Raw genomic sequence first — 19,988 nt, forward strand, 5'->3', positions numbered from 1 at the left:
ATGTATGCAAAAGTGCATGTGCACATATGTCCATGCATGTATGTCTGCTCAAATATGTCTTTGCATGTGTATTGCATATATAATTGCAGGCATGTGTGTGATCATGTGCATGTCTTTGCACAGGTATGTGTGCGTAGCCACATGCAGATGTGTGTGCACACTGAGTGTGCATTTGTGTGAATGTGTGTGCATGTACATGTGTGAAGACACGTGTATCCACATCTGCTGGCATGCATTTGTATGCATGTGTATATATCTATATGCAAGCGCCTGTGCGTGTTTGTGTATGTGCATGTTTCATGTACGCACATATCTGTGTGCACACTGGTGCATGTATGCAATTGTACATGTGTGTGCATACCTCCATGTGGGCATGTGTGTGACTGTGCATGCCTGTGAATGCATGCATGGGTGTGTCCAGCATGCGTGTGCATGCTTGTGTGTGATTGTGCGTGCATGTGCATGCCTGCATGGGTGTGTCTTACATGTCTGTGTACTTATGTGTGTGCCAGTGCATGAGCGTGAATGTGTGCTTCGGCGTGTCTTGCACGCGGGTGCATGCAGGCATGTAACTGTGCATGTATGTGGATGTATTCACAGACACCCTGCATGCGTGTGTGCAGGTTTGTGCATGCATGCGTTTGTGCATGCATGTGAATGTATTAATGGGCGTGTCCTGCACGCGTGTGCATGCATGTGTGCGTCCGTGCATGCGTGCGAATGCGTGCGTGGGCGGGTCTTGCACGCCTGTGCGTGCCCGTGTACGTGGGCGTGGCAGGTGTGCGCTCACACGTGCGTGCCCCCCCCTCCCCCCGCCCCCCCGCGAGGCCCCGCCCCCTCCGGTGCGGCGCGGGGCGGGTCTGTCCCCGCGCCGCCCCGCCCCGTCCCTGCGCGCGGCCGCGAGTGCGGGTGCGGCGCGGAGCGGGTGCGCTCCTTGCGCGGGGCCGCCATGGCGTGGCCCTGCATCACCCGCGCCTGCTGCATCGCTCGGTTCTGGAACCAGCTGGATAAAGCGGACATCGCCGTCCCTCTCGTGTTCACAAAATACTCGGAGGCCACCGAGCAGCCCGCCGCCCCCGCGCCCGCCCCTCGCCCCGCCGCCCCCATCGACACCCAGCCCGGCGGCGAGGCGGCGGGGGGCGGCGGCGCGGCGGGGGAGCCGGCTCCCGGTCCGGCCCGGCCCGGCCCGGCCCCGCACGCTTCTCCCCCGGCCGATTCGGTGATGCGCCACGACTACAAGCCCTGGAAGGTGCAGCGGCCGGAGCCGAGCTGCAAACCCAAGAGCGAGTACCAGCCCTCGGATACCCCCTTCGAGAAGGAGACGCAGTACCAGAAGGATTTCCGTGCCTGGCCCATCCCCAAGCGGGGTGACCATCCCTGGATCCCCAAACCGGGACCTTCCCCCGTCCTCGCCCTGGACCGCGGGTCCCCGGAGAAACCAGCTCAGGAGAAACGAAGGAAGGTGCTGCCCGGTCCCGAGAAGAAGGAGGAGGACCCCGAGGTGGAGGATGAGCATCCCAAAGCGATGCGGGCCGGGGATGGGAGAGAGAAGGGGAGGAAGAAGGCGGAGGAGGCGGGCGGGCAGCCGCTGGACGCGGGCAGGGGCAGGGCGGCCGCCGATGCTCTCAACAGGCAGATCAAGGAGGAGGTGGCGGCGGGGGTCAGCTCGTCCTACAGGTGAGACCCCTCCACCTCATCCCGACCCCCTCGCCAGCCCAGCCCCCGTCCCTTCTTGCCCATCCCCAGGAGCGACATCCCACCCAGGGAGTTGGGTCGATGCGCCTTCCAGACGTTCCCGTGGGGGGTGGGGGTGTGGGGGGGTGCGCGTGTGCTGATCTTCTGCTCTGGGGCGGGGTGGGGGTGGTGTCCTTAAAAACCCCCACCTCCTTGATGGGGCGAGGGTAGGTGCAGTGCAAAGTGGTGAAAAGGCGGGTTGGTTTTGTTGGGTAGGTTTGCAGCAGGTTCGAACATCTTGTGTGTGTGTGTGTGTGTGTGTCTCTCGCATCCCAAAATTCAGAGACGCCACCACCTTGGCTTTCCGCGTGGGTGGTGTACCCGGGATGTGCAAGTCACCTTTCCCGGTGGTCCTTTCCAAATGCATCCTTGGTTGCCGTGGTGCGGCCAACCCGAAGGACCAGCATCCCAGTCGCCATCACTGCATCCTGAGGACCCCACGCGCCTGCGGGGTGCCCCATGCACAGGAGGGTCCCACGCAGCACCCCGGGCCAGTAGCATCCCTGAGACAAAGCATCCTGGGGACGCAGCGGGATGCGGGTGACAGGCATCCTAGGCTGCTTGGGTGGGGCAGCCTTTGGATGCTGCCATGTTTAACGCGGTGTGGTGGCGGGTGGCATGTCCTTGTGTCCCCCTCATCATCCTTCCACCCCGGGCTAGAAAGAGGTGCCCTTATTTAACCCCAGGAAGAGACCCTGCTTGGGATTCGGAGTGCAAAACTCCTTCCCACGAGATGCTGCTGTTATTTCTCTCTGGGTGAAGGAGTTGTATGTGTTGGGAATGCAAAACAAAAGTGCCGGGGTGGCTGCCCTGCATGTGCATTTGCAAGGAGGCTTTGCTGTGATTGTGTTTTCCAGAGCTTTCTTTGGCAGAGCCTACTGCTGTTGAGGTCGGGGTGGAGGTGGCAGAGAGCAAAGCTGGTGTTTGTTGTGACAAAACTGTAATGGCAGCCTTTTTGCTTCTTCCCGTACCACTGTGAATGCCAAGTTGTTCATGCCTGTGAATGATTGATTTTCTTCCCTAGGGAGATTTAGAGGTGACACCCTGCCATCAAACAGGTGGTCAATTCATGCAGATTTAAAATGAAGCTGGGATTTGGCTCCTCTGTCCCCCTGGTGACTGCGTGGCATGGTGGAGCTGGCCGTGTCCCTTCCCGTGTCCCTGGGGGGGAAATGGTTCAAGCAGTGAGGTTTTGATTTTTGCTGTAGTTCGGCCTTGGCTCTGGCTCTTGCTGGGGATGTGAACAATGATGTGGGCTGAAGTGCACCCAGATGTGACAGCGGTGATTGGCTGAGATATGAGAAAATGGCCAGGGATTTTCAGGGTCTCTGTTTTTCAGGGGTGGAGGGTGTGGGGAAAGGGTTTTCCAGAAGTGAAACAATCCTTTAATGTGCCCTGGCCAGCCCTGATACTAGACTCAGCTTTTTGGCTGGTCTCTTGCAAGGTCTGGGCTCATGCTGATGATGGCAGGACTAAAGCAGAAAGGTCAGAGTAGAGCTGAAGAGCTGTGTTGCTCTCTTCCACTGGTGCAAAGGATAATTAGACTTCTTTTCTTGCATGTTTAAGTGCAGATTGCTCACCTTCCCATCCCTCCAGTCTACTCCAGCAAATTCATGTAGCCAGTGCAGGCTGGGCTGGGTTTCCCCAAGCAAAGGGGTTGGGTCTGCTCAGTTGTTAAATCTAAGAGGAACTAGAAGGATTCAGTCCTCCTTGTGTTGCTCCTTGGCTTTCAGGACATCCCTAGGGCTTCTTTTTCCCCTTGGGTCCTCATCTGCTCTCCCACTTCCATGTTTTTCTTCCTAGCAGCATATTATTGCAAGAGAAGTGTTTGCTCTGACGCTCAGCCCGAGAACAGAAGCACCTCTTCATTAATGCATAAGTGATGTTGTGGCTAATTGTTCTCATTTTCCATTCAAATTAGGCATCTTTTAAGTGTTGTTTATTGTTGACGTTCTTTTTTAAAAGCCACATTCTCCAAATCCTTATTACTATCAGGAACCTTGCTGCTCACAGGAGTCCCGACTCCTCACGCCCTGGGTGGGTTCCAAACATCTCCGAGGATGCAGACTCCATAGCCCATTTGGGCAACATTTTGGGCCACCCAGTAGCCAAAATTATCTTCTAGTGACCTTTCGCATGAGAGGGGCAAGGATGACTCACATGGGGTTTGCCTTTTGTGGCCTTTGCTGGGCTTGTGCATGGATGAAGGCTTGCCAGCAGCACAGAGCAGGGAGAGATTTTCTTACAGTTCTCTGCCACTACTGTAAATCAGCGTAATGTGATGCTCCAAGGCTGGGAAACCATTCCATGGTGAAACCAAAGAGCACAACGGTAAGGTTTTTTAAACTCACTCTGTCCCCCTATTATTGCCAGGTGAGGGAAGAGAGCATGGGATGGAGTAAGCAGCTAGGCCAAGGTCATCAGGGAGAAGTCCATGCTAAAGGGGGGAATTCCCATTTCTAACCTTTTCACACGAAGACAAATGAATGTTGCAGAGACCATGTGCCTGTGACCTCCTCCCAGGTCTTCCCAGACCTACAGGGCAGAGGTGATACCTGGTGGCGATGGCCGTGGAGGATGGAGGCTGCTCCCAGCCCGAGGGATCGATGAGCAGTTCGCATTAGCGTTTGAACCAGGAAGCCTTCGAAGATGGCAGGGCTGTGCGTGTCTGCAAGAGACTGCCTGTGCCCAGAGATCCTACAGAATAAATGGGATGTATTTATGTTATTCATAGTATTTATGTTACTTACATTTATTTTTATGTATTAATTTATATATTGGATTTATTTACATACCTGTGCCCAAATAAATTCCTTTGGCAAACCAAGGGAATTTGAAGGGGATCAAGTTGTGCATGATGACATCTGCTTGCCAGTTAGTGCCCTATGACTATATCTCTTTGGCTGTAGGGGAACTAAGGCAGAGGAGCTGCCTGAGCCCACACAGTGCACCAGGGCTGGGGACTCCGTGGCATTGTTTTCCTGTTTGCTGTTGTTCTTCTGGGGTTGAGGTGGTGGAAGCCACCTCTGTTACCAGGTGTGCTTTGGTGTGACACAGGTTCCAGTACCGAGGTGCTTCTTGCCTCAATTTCTCTCCCCAAAGATGTTCTGCCCAAGCAGGGTTACAGGGGCAGGTTGTATCTCCCTTCATCCCCCTCTTCCCTGCAGTCCTGCTTGTTGTGGTGGCCTGCGGACCTTGAGGGACCATGTAAGGACCAAGGCACCCTTCAGCGGGTAGGAGTACTAAGTTTATGTGACTGACCTGACTTTTAGATAGGGGCCAGAACCCAGCCTGGGGGGCTTCTCATTTTCTTGGAAAACTGTTGCTGCGGGATGGAATCTTGTCTTCATCAATTTTCAGATGTCCCATAGGAGGATCTGGTGGCATCACTGAGGGCTTTATCTGTATGGAACACAGAGGTGGCCCTGAAGAGCCTGGTACTCGAGTGCTTGGGAGGGCATTTTGCCCCCTGAACTCCTGGAAGGGATGGGCAGAGCTCTTCTCCCTGCTGCACTGAAGGATGGAGGAGGCAGGGATTGGCCCTGGGGGTCTGGGACCAGAGAAAGTAGGTGATAAAATGTGCAGACAGTGGCATTTGCTAGTGGAAATGGAACAATTAGAATCATAGGATCATTTGGGTTGGAAAAGACCTTTGAGATCATCATGTCCAACCATTTAACCCTGGACTGCCAAGTCCACCACTAAACCATGTCCTTAAGCACTGCATCTACATGTTTTCAGAAGCACATTTGGTAAAAAATGCAAGAAGGAATGAATGTTTTCCATTTTTGTTTGAAAATGATGGGAAAATGTTAGAATTAGATGTTCTGGGTGAGTTTTTTCCCCCCTTCTTCCTTCTTGCCTTTCATTCTTCTCTTTTTGTTACCTTTATTCCCTGAAGAAGAGAGTTACAAAAGGGAAAGGGGAAATTTCACTCCCTTTGCAGACTGTCAAAATTAGTAGTAAGGTGATTAATTTTCCCCAGAGAAGTAATATTGCCAACCAAAACAATATCCACCCCCTCACTCCCCCCCCCCCCCCCCCCCCCCCCATTTCTTTCCTATCAGAGGAAACAAAACAAGAAAGGCTTCAATGGAAAATTTTGGACTGCCTCTTGTATTAATGAATTGCCTGTTGCTAATGTTCTGTCATTCATTTCAAGCCCTGGAGGTACTAAAGATGTGGAGCATGAGAATTTGTAGTAGCTATAGAGATGAATGAGTCAGTGCTGGAGACTTGCTGTGTATTTTTCTGAGGTACAGAGGAGATAATTTGAGGAGGGATGCCTACACAAGAGGGCTGGAGCAAGCTATATGACGGCAGAGAATTCATACTCCATCATTATAGTTGTGGAAATGTAGGGCTGGAAGGACCTCCTGAGGTAATGTGGTCCACATCCTGTTTCTGGGGAAGGGGATGATATATCTAGGTTGATTTTATCTAATGTTTTTCTGAAAATCTCCAGTGGAGGACACATCCCATATTGGTGAGACACTTGGTAACACTGCTTGTGCTGTCTGGTGTGCCAAACTTGGTGGGAGATTTTCCGTTGCCTTCTGAAATTTCAGGTCAGATCCATAGGCTGGGCCTGTATGAGTAAATTAAAAGTTTCAGGACACATTCCTGGGCATGGGAACATGATTATCTACGCTCTTCAGTTGTTGTAACAGTCCCTAGTCTGCTTTCCAGGCTGGGTTTGGGAGTGGGTGTGAATGAAGAATGGATCCCAACAAGCAGTTTGGGTACAACCATCTTGGTTTGGGGGTTAAGGGGGTTTAACAGTGTGAGTGGGGGCTGTCCCAGACTTCAGTGCTGGAGAGCATTCCTGGGTGGATGCCATGTCCCAGTGTCGTTTCAGCTACGAACTCCCAGTTTGGGTGAGAGTGTCATTGAAGTAACCCATGTCGGCAAATGGATCCAGTTTTGCTCTCAGCTGGAAGGGAAGGGAAGAGATCTTTTCTTCCGTCCAGAAAAGGCGATTCAAAGAGATGTTTGGCAGCTTTGGCTAAGGCTGAGCTCTGGCTCTTGATATGTACCTTTCACACCAGGAGGAGACACGATGTCTTCTGGTACCACAAGGACTGGTTGTGTGAGTATGTAATAACCGTGCGTGGAGGTAGCCCTTGGGTTGTTGCAGGCAGGCAGTTATCCTGTCACACTCTGTGTCTTGATCTCCTCTGGGTGCAGTCCATCAGCCGAGAAGGGCTGGTAGTAGCTCCGAATTGGAGATACCTGGTAGTAGCTCCCAGCTGGAGTATTTGCCAACATATTCCCTGTGATCACATTAAGGTGGAAAACATCCAGTCCTAAAAGCCAACTGGGAACTGTTCAGCAGTGTAGGCAATACTGAATTTTTGCTGCTTCAACTGTGTGCAAGCTGGAGCTGGGCTATGCCTTCCCTAGGATGGGGTTGAGCAGGAGGAAGAGATGCAGGTGGCATTCGGGTGATGGAATCAGTGTACCTGAGCAATTTTTCCTTTGTTCTAGCTCAGCTCTGCCGCCTCAGCAGGGACCTTTAGGCATGCTAGACTGGACGGTACCCTCTCAGCTAGTAAGTCCAATTATTTAGTTTGTTGTTTAGTCTTTATGAGTAACACCCGAGGTTCTGCCTCAGAAATAGGGAATTTGTAGTTGCACAATGCCAACTGGAATGGTGTGCCAAGACCTCAGTCTCTGATGGTTTGCAACCATCATCTCCTTCCCAGTCCAAGTCAATTAACAGGTTATGGTTTGCTGTTTTGTTGGTGCTGGGTTACTTGGTGCTTTCCTCCTATCTGGAGGTCACTGCTCAGTGTCTCCAAGTACAGTATCCACATTGTTTGGCTGTGTAGCTAGCAAGGCAGTTTTTTAGTCTCTTGTTTATTCCCCGTATCGACCCAGCTCTCCCAAGATGAAATCACTGTTTCTCAAACACCGATGCAGACTCTTGCCCTTTGGAGGTGAGGTCCTGCTTTCTACCGAGACTCACATGTCATGTTTGTAGGCGTCACAGGTGGATTATGAATTCCTTGCTTACTCTTTGATAACCAGGACCTCTGTGGCATTCTCCTTCTTAGGCAGTTACAGCCTTGGAACTCCCATCCCATAGCAAAAGATCCTGGTGATTAGTACTGAGCCTAGAATGTAGCACTAATAATTTTCATCCCATTTTAAACGCAGCAGGCAAGGTCAGGCCCTTTCTTCTTCTTGTGATATCCCGATCCTGCTCCATATTGGTGCTGCCTTCCATGTTGTGTCATTAGGAGGGCGCATCAGTGGTGCCCTACTTTCTTGTGCCACAGTCAACCTTAAAAATGTTAAACCCTGCTAACCTCCTTCCAACACTCATCATTGTCATTTCCCTTGCCCAGTTTCCTGTTCTGCTGATGTTCATGTTCTCTGGCTTAATTAATAATTTCCCACGTGGCCCTGTATCAAATGCTTTACTGAAGCCAGATAGATTTTCACATTTATTTTGTCTGCTAAATCAGTTATCGTATCAGAGGACATGGCAAACATCTCTCTTTCTCCCCTTCCAGTCACTGCTGTGTCTGTTCAGACCACTAGTTTCTCCTGGATGCAGGAGCAGATGCTGTGGAGCAGACCCCCCTTTCACTTGGCAGCTTTGAGCTACTGCTGTAACACAATAAATAAAGAGAAGAGGAGAGAGATCAACTAATTTAGACAGCAGGACTTTCCCTGCCCTTCCTTCGCCAAATCAATCATGAACAGCCATTGTAAATTTGTCTTCTCTCACATTTAGAGCATGACCTTTGCTTTTCCTGTCTCGTACTAGCTGAACAAGCCTTCACTTTCTAAGTACTTCTGCATTCTATCCTGTATCAGTCTTGCTTTTCTTTGCTCTTAGTTGAACGTATTCATAGCCCTAACGCTGATATCTTCAGCTAAGTTTGCCGCGCTGGGGCAAGAGCATGGATGCTCTCCTGCTAGCATGACCATCAGCACCAGCCAGGAGGGGAAAGGCAGTTTTAGGGGAGTTTTATAGGATGGAAATTTTATTTCTCTTGATTTCTAACTCAGTGTTCTGGATATCTTTCTGATGTTCTTTATATTTATGTATATTTTTTTATATAGATATATACATGCACACACATGCAAACTGGGCTGTTCACCCAGTTACTGCTTTAACCTCTAACTCATCTCTCCTCCCCAGGTCCAATGTTGTGGGTGTTACATAGTGAACACATTTTGCTCTCTATTAATAATTTCTTTTGCTTAAATGATGCCTGCATCTGAGGGGACCCCGCAGCATTTTGCAGACATGGTGTACATACAGAGAGACTCCTGCTGCTTTGGGAACCAGCTGCAAGCTGTGCTGTTGAGACTACAAAACAGGGTGTTTTGGTTCTGGGAAGGTGGTAGGGCTGCTTTTTTTATTTTTTAGTGTTTAAAATTTTTAATCTTTTGTTTTGTTTTGGTCGAGCTGTAATTGGAAAGGAGAATGCATTTGAGGAATGTTCTCAGATTCATGTGTAGAGTGGGTGATCTTAAATAATGGACTGGTCATGCCAGGAGAGAAGAGGGCTGGCTCCAGTGGTAAAAACCACTGCAGCCCCTGCGACACAAGCAGCATTGCTTGTAGGTGAGGATACAGCCCTTAGGCAGCTGCTCCCGTCTGTGAGGATGCCAGCTGCACAGAAAGACACCTTGAAGAGGGGAATTTAACAAATGGTCCTAGGGAAGCAGCTTGTTTCAGAAAGCACTTTACCCTGCTGTGCAATGGAGCAGGGAAGCAAATATTCCTGCCTCACAGCCTGCCTGGGCTGTGCAGCCAGGGATGATGCTGCGTCATGCAAAACAAGAAGGTGATGAGCAGTGTGTCCCATGCAGAGATGGGCTGGCATTGGGGTGCAGCCCAGGGATCCCAGCATCCCCATCTGCAGGGACTCACCAGGGTCTTTCTTCCAAGCTGCAATTCAGGAGCACAGAAGTAATATCCCTGGTGGGGATTTTTATAATTTTATTATCGTGAAAGCATTTCCCAGCTTGTCCTTTCTGCCAGCAGATTTGTAACGCCTTGCTGTCTGGCTGGTGCGTGGTTGGTTAACACTAGGCTTTACATTCCTCTGGTTTTAACTCTAAAAATACCACCATGGAGCTGTAAATGAACCATTTCAGCATCGGTTACTCCATCTCTGCTGTAAGGGCAAGGAAATCCAGGCTGTTGTGAGCTGCGGGCTGGCTCTCGGCAGCCGTGCATCCATCCATTGGACTCCCACTGACTGCAGTCAGCTTTCTCCTGCACAGCAACATCCTCCCCATCTCAATTAGCTCCTGCACAGTGTTCATCCACCCAGCCTTGCAGGTGCCATCTTGGAAAGCGGCCAGACGTTTCTCGCTGAAATACTTTGCAAGGTTGCTGGTGCCCTGCTAACGTTGCATGGTTGTTGCTTTTCTTTTCTTCTTCTGTGAAAGGGTTGAAGGTATTTGGGGCTGTGCAGGTGCTTTGCTGCTTATCTAGCTCAGAAAGGGGAAAAAAATAATGAAGGTGTTGGTTAAAGAAAACGGTGGCTGCCTAGAGTGGGGCTATATATTAATTGCGAATGGCAAAGTTATTCTGCTCGTAGAAATCAACAGGGCTATTGAGGGCCAGCATTGGCACTAGGGTCTTAACTTAGCTCAAAGCCCAGATCAGATCTCATTTCTCTCCCCAAAGCAGTGCAGGACCAGCACCGTCCCCTTGCAGGATCTCTGCTTTCCTGTAGGATTAAAAGCTGGTGTTGATATTTCAGATTTCCTTCTCCACACTCATCCCAATCTTGCTTCCCTTGCACAAGGTGTGAACAGTATGCTTCTTGTGGGACTCGTATGGGTAAGGGCTACATGTCAGTTAAATTATGATTATGTGAAATTAATTATTAGGTGAATTAATTAATGTTTTCTCCACTTTTGTCTCCTCATTCCTTCCCATTAAATCAGCTACAGAAGGTATCATGGCTGTACAAGTGGAGGGGAAGATGGGTAGAGAGCTTGTGTTCTAAAGAAGGGGATCTGATCTATTTCTTCCAAAGCAATGATGAGCAGACATCTTAGAAAGCACACAGTTATGGGGAGCTAGACAGCTTGGGTTTTCTAGAAATCCAGTTAGACCAGCTAAGAACTTGGCTTTGGGAAGCTTGGAGCTGGCCAGGCCACTGGGTTGCAGTAAAGAAACCTCCATTTTGTGTCTAGGTGCTGGGTGAATGGCAAGAGGAGAGGTTATCCAGCCACAGGAGGAAGAGATTCTTCAGGATCACCCCTGACTGCTGAGCTTCAAGCTTCCCTCCCACATTTCACTTTGTCTTTCACCTTGAAGGAGGCTGCGCATCTGCTCTCGGGCAGGCAGCTTTGCCTAGGAGAAATCGGTGCATTGTGCTCTGATGGGCTGGAAACAGGCAGGGACATGAACCCTGACTGGTCCCATACCCAGATTTGGGCAGCAGTGGGGCTGATGGTTGCTGAGACCTTCAAGGAGAAGCTGTGGGTGCCCTCAGGGTGCCATTTCCCTGCAAAGGCATGTGCCTTTCCCTTCTCACATCCACTTTGGCTGTGGAGGTTCATCGGCCTGAGCCCCAACGGGAGGTTGGAAGGATGCTCTGTATCTTGCAAACTCCTTTGCACCCTCAGCCATGCTTTACCAACAGTGCAACAGAGCAAATTATCGGTGAAGTTCCTAAAACTAAGGGGGGAATTGGCTACAAAGGTCTGATTTTTCCACTTTGTTGGATTTGTGGAGGCTGGCGTGCTGGGTTGCAGATCAGGACTTCAGCTGTGCTTTGTGCTTTTGTTATTTGGATATGAAGTGAATGTGCAGAAGGTCTGAGGTGGGGGAAGAAAGGGGAGATCAGAGGTTGCCCATGCACAATCTTATGAAGGTGTGGAAAGCCCTGGGTTGGGCTTGCGTGGGACTGATGTGCCAGGGCTGGATGACAGCCTCCCACCGGGTACCCCGTGCATCCAGGGGATGAACACACCAGTCTCAGCTGATTGGCAGAGCTTGTTGTGGTGTTGGCCAGTAGCTATAGCAGCTCACGTTGGAGGATTCCCAGAGAGGGATGTAGTGGCAAGTGGTCTGGTGGAGGGAGGACACAAGGAAAACCATGTGTTCCCTCTGGGGAGCTGCGATGGGTTTTGGCAGCAGCATCATGCAGAGAGCGGTGAAGATGCTGATGTTGAAAGTTGTGGTGCTTCTTCCTCCATCAGGGGGGTAAAAGCCTCTGGCAGCAGTACAGCATTGCAGCGCTGTCGGTGCAAAGCTCAGTGCAGGGTGAGGGAAGAGGGGATTTCCTTCTCTCTTATAGAAAGGCTCCCATGGCTCTGTATAACCCACAAGGCTGGTAGAGTCTGCTGCATGCGGCCGATGTGATTTCTGGGATGACATAGAACAGGTTCTTTCAGCCAAGTCAGCTGTGGCATCTCCAGAAAGCTAGACAGCCTTCAAAGGAGGTGCAAAGGTCCATTGTTTGATCCTGCTCCAGAGCATCGGCTGAACTGAGTGTTTTTTGAGGTCCTCCCCAGGCCCCTTAGCCATGATTCCCTTTCTTGCTTGTTCTAGGGCTGTTAACGTGCTGATCCCTGTCCATGGAGGAAAAAAAAGGTTTCTGTTTTATGACCAGTTGCAATTTGTCTCTTCCCAGCCACTCCAAGAGCTGGAAACCCTCAGAAAACACAGGCACATCTGTTGGCTTAGAGGGTGGTTTTCTGGTTGGGCTTCTGTGGTACCTCTAGTCACATCTGAAGTCTTGGCAGCACTTTTGGTCAGCATTTGCAAAGCCTAGTTCCTGGAGCTGAGTGGTTACGGGAAGCCCTTAGCTTCACTCTAGCCGAAGGTCTTGCATGGTGGTGGAAATGTGGGAAGCCGGTGGTGAGCAACTGGAAGATGTTCCTTTAAACTCAATGTGCTGTTGAGGTGAGATGCAGCCAGGTGTGTCTGTCCAGCCCTACCTATCTCAATGTTTGGTCTTTCAGTGGTGACATATGCACCATCATCTTTTTTGCACCCTGTTGGGGAGGAGAGATGTTCCCAGAAGTTAATGCTGGATTCTGGAAACCAGGCTTTTAACCATGTCATACTCATGTTTGAAATGGAAATTGGGTGGGGAGTCAAACTGGATGATGTGTGAAATTGGAAGAGAGTGTGGGCATAGTGCTTTCACCTGAGGCTTTTGATAGGAAGCAAAATAGCGGGAAACAGGCTTGTATTGTTATTGTGGCATTGAAAGGGCAAGGACAACTTTCATAGCCTCTTTGCTCTACTGTCAGTGGGAGCTATAAACACCAGAATACATAGAGTATGTATTTTATTTTAAGGTCTCAAAATGCTTGCAAACAATTCTTACTTAAACCTAGTCCCTTATTCTGGATTTCAGCAGATGCTGTGTTCCAGCCCATAGGAGTATTGCTCTCTTGGTGTGAGACCAGAGTCCTGTAGTGGCCAGGTTTGGGGCTATGCCCTTGGTATAGAAGCTGTGTTGATGTATTATGCAGAAGGTGAAACGAGGGGAATCACCGTGCCCCGATTGCTGTGCACACACGGTCCCTCTGCTGCACTGGTGGATGTGGAGACAGATATCCTTTGGGGAGCTGCAAAGGTGCTGGAGATGGGTTCAGAGCTTCTGCAGGGACAAATGAACACACCTCAATGCGCCATGGGGCAAAAGCAGAGCTGTTGCACTGCAACCACGTAGCTTGAAACATGTCTGGGTGATCCTATACCTGTGAAATATGGTATCATAGGAAATAAGTATATAATGTTCAGTGTAAGACCATGTGGAAGGAGAAAATATTTATTTACAAAATACATAAATAACTTGATTTTTTCCTCTTTCTTTCATAGATTTCATTCATTTACATGCACCCCATACTCGCAGGCACAGAGATGTCTGTGTTCAGGTGATCGGGCCAGGATCACTGGTGGGATGATGAGCTAAGGGACACCAGCTTTTGAGTTCTCATTTCACCTCTTGTTTTTTTCTCAGCTGATGACTACAAACTTACTTTTTTATTTTTTTTATTTTTATTTTTTAAACTCATCTTTTATATCACTTAGGGGTTACTGATCTCAGCATCATCCTCAATAGCCCATTGATGGGACTCCCTAGAGTCCTGGAGACATTTCCCAAGACCTTGATTCAAATCTCAGTGGAGTCAATGGTAAAAAAACCCCAACACTCTATGCTCAGCTTGGAGCATAAATCCGTTTCTGCATGAACATCACAGTTTCAGCTAACAATACTACTTGCTTAGCTCCTGCATCACATGGACCCAGCATGGCCAGGTTGGAGAAGAGCTGAGGTCTGCTCAGGCTTACAGCACAGTGGAGAGAAGGAGCTGTTTCATCCCTTCTGTACAGGATGCAACCTGCCTTCAATATCCCACACGCAATTTAAATTTACAGCACTGCTTTCATCCCATAGTTGTAACTGATACCTTACTGCAGGTAAGAGATTTTTAAAGGCAGAAAGTGGCATTAAGGTCATCCCGTCTGAATGCCTGTACATGTATTTCATCCATGTACTCTTGTCCTGAGACCTTCACTTGTGCCTGGCTAAATCATTTTGCATGCTGGAATTAGAGTTCAAAGAGATCTTGACATATTGGAGAAACAGGCTGCAATAAATGAGAAGTAGTTCAAGAGAGGTGAGGGCAGAGCATGACGCAGAGGTAGGAATCGGTGGTGGCACCAGTGCAGATGGGAACAGCTGGTGCAGGAGCAGTTCCACAGTGAATCACAAATCATGTCAGCAATGTTATTTCATTAAAAAAACTACAAACTAACAAACCCACTCAAAAATAATAAAAAAACCCCACTTTTGGGCAAGTAATGTACTGAGATGTATGTAGCAGAATTTGACATCTAAGATGTGACATCTTTCCACATTCGTAAAGCCTCAGGTAGACTCTTTTATTCAGGTTTTGGCTTTGTACTTCAGCATAGCTGTGGACCAGAGAAAGTCCTGAGGACACACATGGTTGTTGCAGAAAGCTGGAAAGTATTGAATGGTTTTGAACAGAGAGAGAGTGCCACAGAGAAATGGATAATTGTCTTTCCATATATGAAATACAGTGGTCCGTTGGGATGCTCAGACCTGCTGTACTCACAGTCAAGAGGAGCCAGACTTGGATGTTGAAAGTCAAAAATGTATCAAGTGCTTTGCTGGAGCAAGTCTGAGGGATATTGTGCGTTTCTGGAGATGCTAGCAGGATATCTCCCCAGTCCCTCTCTTTGAAACTAGGGAAAAAAAAAAAAGTAATTACCATTCATTCCCTGCATTGATTTTCTGTCTGCGGTGACCTTGGTGCTGCTTGCTTTTCTTCATGCTCCCTAGGGCACAGGTCAGATCAAGCAATTATGGTTTTAATAAAAGGTGCCTGAGTATATGCATGGTGGCATTTGATTCTTATTATCTTGATGGCTTCTGCTGATCCTCAGTCATTACCCCACTACCCTCTCCTTTTCCCTGCCATGCTCCCAGTCCTTCATTCCATATTGGCATCCAACTGTTTGGAGTCTTAACCCATGTTTGACTTCCTGTGTGTTTGCAACCAAGACCAAATGCAGCATTAGTGGTCTCAAAGCCTGCTAACATGCGTGTAGAGCCAGTGATTTGAAACCAAAAACCTCATTGCTTGACAGCAGAGGTTAATATGGGACCGCTGACCCTGCCCTGCTGAAAACCGCCTGCATGGGGAGAGCAGGCTCCATGTGGATATTGCAGAGATCGATGGAAAAAGCCCTATCATTCCAGGCAGGATCAGGATTTGATCCAACAGAGCTGAGGGAGCATCGCGTGCAGCCAAGAATTGCTCCTTTTAAATGTTTTAGCTTTGCTCTCAGCAGAGAAAACCCAGAAGAAAACACAGCTTCAAGGCAATAATTTTCCCCGCCTTCCTTTGGGTTGATTTTTCTCTTGGCTGGAATGTTAGTTATTTTTTGTAATGCAGTATTTAATTATTACTTAATATAAACAATTTATGAACTGCTACAAGGGATGAATTATTTATGGGAGGGGAAGGAGTGCTTTTTCTGAGCCTTTCTGTTCTGTCAATTGCAATAAATATCAATCTATGGGTGTGTTTAAAACATGCATGCTCTGCCTGGGAGACAACAGTGCCTTCTTCCCTCGTCTGGTCTCTCAGTTAAGTACCTGCTTAATACATTTGTCCCTAGCATGTTTTATTTCTTGATCAAGCTTGGAACAGCTCCAAAGGAAGAAGTATTTGCAGATTGTCTCATTTCCAGATGCATATCATTTACCCAGTAGGTAACAAATGGCTCAGAGAGGCTGCAAACATTTGCTGTGCGCACAGAAGTGCTCAGCAATAACACATCCTCCTTCCAGTTCTTTGTAGAAGACTTACCAAACTGGTGCTTTTAATTTTTAGTCTCCAAATTTACTGTCTGGGAGCTGCCTTTTTTTTTTTTTTTTAAAAATAAGGAAATGGATTGCAGTGCACACTGTGCTGGCAGCTGGGCTTGGGTTTTGGCAGGTAGGTCTGTGGTTGCAGGTGCTTGCAGAGAGTGTGCAGTGGACTGATATATTTATTCACTCCTACATTAATAGTATCCTTGGGAAGTGGATTTCCATGATCTAGTTGTATTTTTAGGGCTATTTATCACCACATTACAATGGCACCGTCCTCTAGACTGGGTGTATCTGGACACCCAGCACTGTATTAAAGCAAGTGGCCCATTTGCAACCTCCTCCAGATGCATCAGGCTGGGTCTGGAGGTGCCAGAAGACCCCAGAACATCAGACCACTGGGTGGTAACAACCCCATCAGCTTCCAAAACCATGTTGGTGCAAGATGCTCCTGAAATGGGAATGGTCCCTTGAGTCTCTTGGGTGCTTCTCGGTTCTTACCTCCTTTTTTTGTTTCCTGCATGCAGCGTTTCTAAATCCCCCTTGCTAGCACAGGCAGCTGTATGCATACCCTGGGATTTTCTTTCATCTCGTCTTGGTTTTAGCTCCCCAGTATGTTACATGTAGACTCCTTGCATCTGGAAACAGAAAACCATGTCTCTACTCCACTTTTTCCTCCTAAGGGGAGTAAATCCTACACTTTGCATGCTGCTTATTGCTGTGCCGTGCCTTTAGGTTCCAGACACTCTGATTTTGGGGCTCCTTTCGGCCTCATGCCTCTCCTTTGGAGCAGAGTACCAGCCTTGGTAGCATGGAGCCATGATCATGTGTGTGTGAATGGTGTGTTTCCCTGATCATTTCGGGATGCTCAGAGGGATGCTTCTGATCAAGCACAGTGAGGGGCCTCTGAACATGGGCTACTTTGATGTAAAGGCACAACCCATTGTATCTGCGCTTCACTTTCAGGGCTTTCCAGGCCTTACAAGCACTGGAGAAGCCCTTGAAAACAATGAATTAATTATGGAATAACCAAAGTCCTTCCAGAATCTACTTTCTCACCATTTCCTGTATAAAGCTTTCTGACAGTCCTCCTTACCCTATTTCATTTCGTGATGTATTTCATGTGGACAGCACGGTACCAGCAGTGACCAGTAATTGCTTTGTTCACTCACATTGGTCCTTGTTCTACCTAATTAGGAGGAGATTTCACAATACAGCCATCTGCTCCAGTGCCTTGTGTTGTCTCCCAGACTCTCCTGAGATAGTGTTGATGATCCCAGTATTTACTGATTCAATATCATGGGACTAATCCAGTTCTTGGAGAGCCAGAGTCTCCCCATTACATCATTACTGATGCACAAGTGATGCTGGTGGTTTCCCAAACTTGCAGAGGTGGGGTGGGAAAATGACAAGCATTTTCTACACTAGTTTTCTCATTTCCTACAATTCATCTCCTTTTGTACCACCTGCAAGCAGGCAGAGCTTCTAAAAGAATGATGGGTTAACTGGAAGTGGCATGGACTTGAGTATTACACTTTAATGGACCAAATCTTGCTCCCCATCACATGCATACAGCCCTGGTGTTTGTGGTGGTCTATTTTAGGGCTTCCTAAAAAGATGCACAGGCATATTAAACTTCGGACACTTCCCAAGGAAACCTTGCTACCTCCCAGTTCTCCCACACTGACCCCCTAAACTCTCCGCCTGTCTGCTCAGCCCAGTTTAGTTCTTTCCGTGGTGCTTTTAGAACATCCTTCCCCATAGCCCCCAGGGCAATTTCAGTGTAATTTCTGTGCTTCCTCCCCAGTGATTCTGCATATGTCATGCAAACTCTGGAGCAGGAGCTCTGCACCTTATCATCCACAGCACAAATCAAACTTACCTCTAGATTTTGCAGCCCTCGAAATAAGGCAGTATTAAGGGTAAAGGGGGTGGGGGGTAGGGGTGGGGACCTGACTCAGCTTTTTGTTGCTCTTCCTTAGCTCAGTAATCCTTTATCTTAAGATGCTTGCTCAAGTCTCAGTTCTCTTCTTTCACCTGCTTAGTTCATGCCCAACTCTGTTAACGGTTCTTCCAGTTAAAAACAATGACAACCTCTTAATTTCAACTGAAGAAACATTGAATGGGTACGTTGCACAGGAAGATGTAAAATGGAAAGCAGAATTAAGCCCTCTGCCAAAGCCAGCAACTGGCTGTCTCTTTTGTATGCTAAAAAAATATTTTAGATTCATTATATATATAAAAATCTTGTAAAGAAATAGCACGAGCTCAAATACATACACAAACACACATGGCAGAGGCAGGTGATCAGACCAAATGTAGGCTCATCTGCCTTCATCCACGTTCTGTATTGCATTATTCGAGGCTGTGTGGTTGTTGCACTGCCTCGTGGGACACAGTAGAAATGCAGCTTATCAAGCTGCAGAGCTTTTTGCTGTGAAATATTCATTGTGTTGGACCTGGTACCCCAGCTGATGGATTCAAGGGATTTCTGCCAGAGTAGTTCTTGCAAAAAATATCTGCACCCATCAGTGGGAAACCACAAGCCTCTGTACGGTGGGGATGGGTGGCCGCTCGCCAGCATGCTTTGCAGATGAATGCTGTATAAAGTGTCATGGATTTGAACTCTCTTTCCTTTTCTGAGAATAAGATGTTATGCATCCAAAGCATATATATGTATATATATGAAAGACATTTGGATGATACGTTATTTCCTATGTTTTACTTTGTAGACTAGAAAAGGATAAAATTGGGTGTCTTTGGAGCTTAAGCATATGTGTACACTTGGCATTCACAGACGATATTTTAGCTTAGAGGCTCTGAGTTACTGAAGTTTAAGATCAGTTAGGAGATACCTGGTTGTTGCAACACCCAGGTTTCAGTGGTCTCACAGAAAATAAGAGGCCATCCTGGTTGCTTGGCCTCTAAGCTGAGCTGCAGGCTTCTCTATCCCGTAGGCACGTTGGAGATACATCTTGGTGTGAGCAGCAACTGAGGCTGTGACCTTGCATCAGCATCTCCATCAGCTCTGCAGGATCATTGAGGTGGAGGGGGGATGCTGCCAGGAGACGGCAGGGATAGACCATGCGTTTACCTACTATGGGCAGTATGTACAGAAGTAATATGTCGTATTCAAGATTTTCTTTGCATTGGACTTTCAGCAGCATGTTACTGCTCCAGCCCAGTGCAAAGAAAAACCTGAATACAACATATTCTGGGCACTAAATTTGCCATGGGGCTTGGTTTACTGCTCTTGTACTTAGTGGTCAACGTCCTTGTTCCTCAATGCCTCCTCCATGAATGTTCATGGGAATCCTGATCCATGATCTCCCTTTTCCTAGCATTTGCCTTGATGCCATCTCAGACATGTAAACCTTTTGGAATCAGGTGACTAGGTCTGAACAGAGCAACAGAAAGCAATAGAACTGCTTCCATATTTTAACTGAAATGCAGACTGTGACTTAACAAGTTTCTTCATATTTTATGTGTATGATTCCTAGGATGCCTGGTGCCCAGTCATCTTGTGAAGGGTATTCAGATACAGTCATATAGTAGCTACTACAGTGAGGAGCAAATAGTAATGCTCCGAGTCATCAATGCAGTGGCAAAACAATAGCTGCTATTTAAGTTTCACCATCTTCCTCCTTTACTCCCTTTACTGCTGAATCTACTTCTGCTCATGTGCCAGGGTGAGCGATTACGCTGTCACGCAGACTAGAAATAAAATCAGAGGGCAACGCTAATTTTGAGCTGCATTAGAAATACAGAAATAAGGGAAGTAATGATTCCCTGAAGGGAGCAGAAAAATACAGCTAGCCAAATAGCATTGCTGTGACAGAAGAGCTATTTCATGTCAGACAGCTATGTCCTGACCTTCCTTTGGAGAGACCCATCCTTCTGCATCTGTGATTT

The 19,988-nt window shown here is 48.1% G+C and overlaps 1 protein-coding gene across 1 annotated transcript in view; it reads left to right on the plus strand.

The window, feature by feature from the left end:
- The first annotated feature begins 859 nt into the window (after positions 1 to 859).
- MAP6 (microtubule associated protein 6) overlaps positions 860 to 19,988 on the plus strand; it is a 45,513-nt gene continuing 26,384 nt past the window's right edge. The window contains exon 1 of the mRNA XM_055802918.1: positions 860 to 1,677. Within this exon, the coding sequence (XP_055658893.1) occupies positions 950 to 1,677 (728 nt within the window). The 5' untranslated portion in view covers positions 860 to 949. The remainder of the gene's footprint in view (positions 1,678 to 19,988) is intronic.

The sequence above is a fragment of the Falco peregrinus genome, chromosome 4 (genome assembly GCF_023634155.1).
Source record: "Falco peregrinus isolate bFalPer1 chromosome 4, bFalPer1.pri, whole genome shotgun sequence".
Lineage (NCBI taxonomy): Eukaryota > Metazoa > Chordata > Aves > Falconiformes > Falconidae > Falco > Falco peregrinus.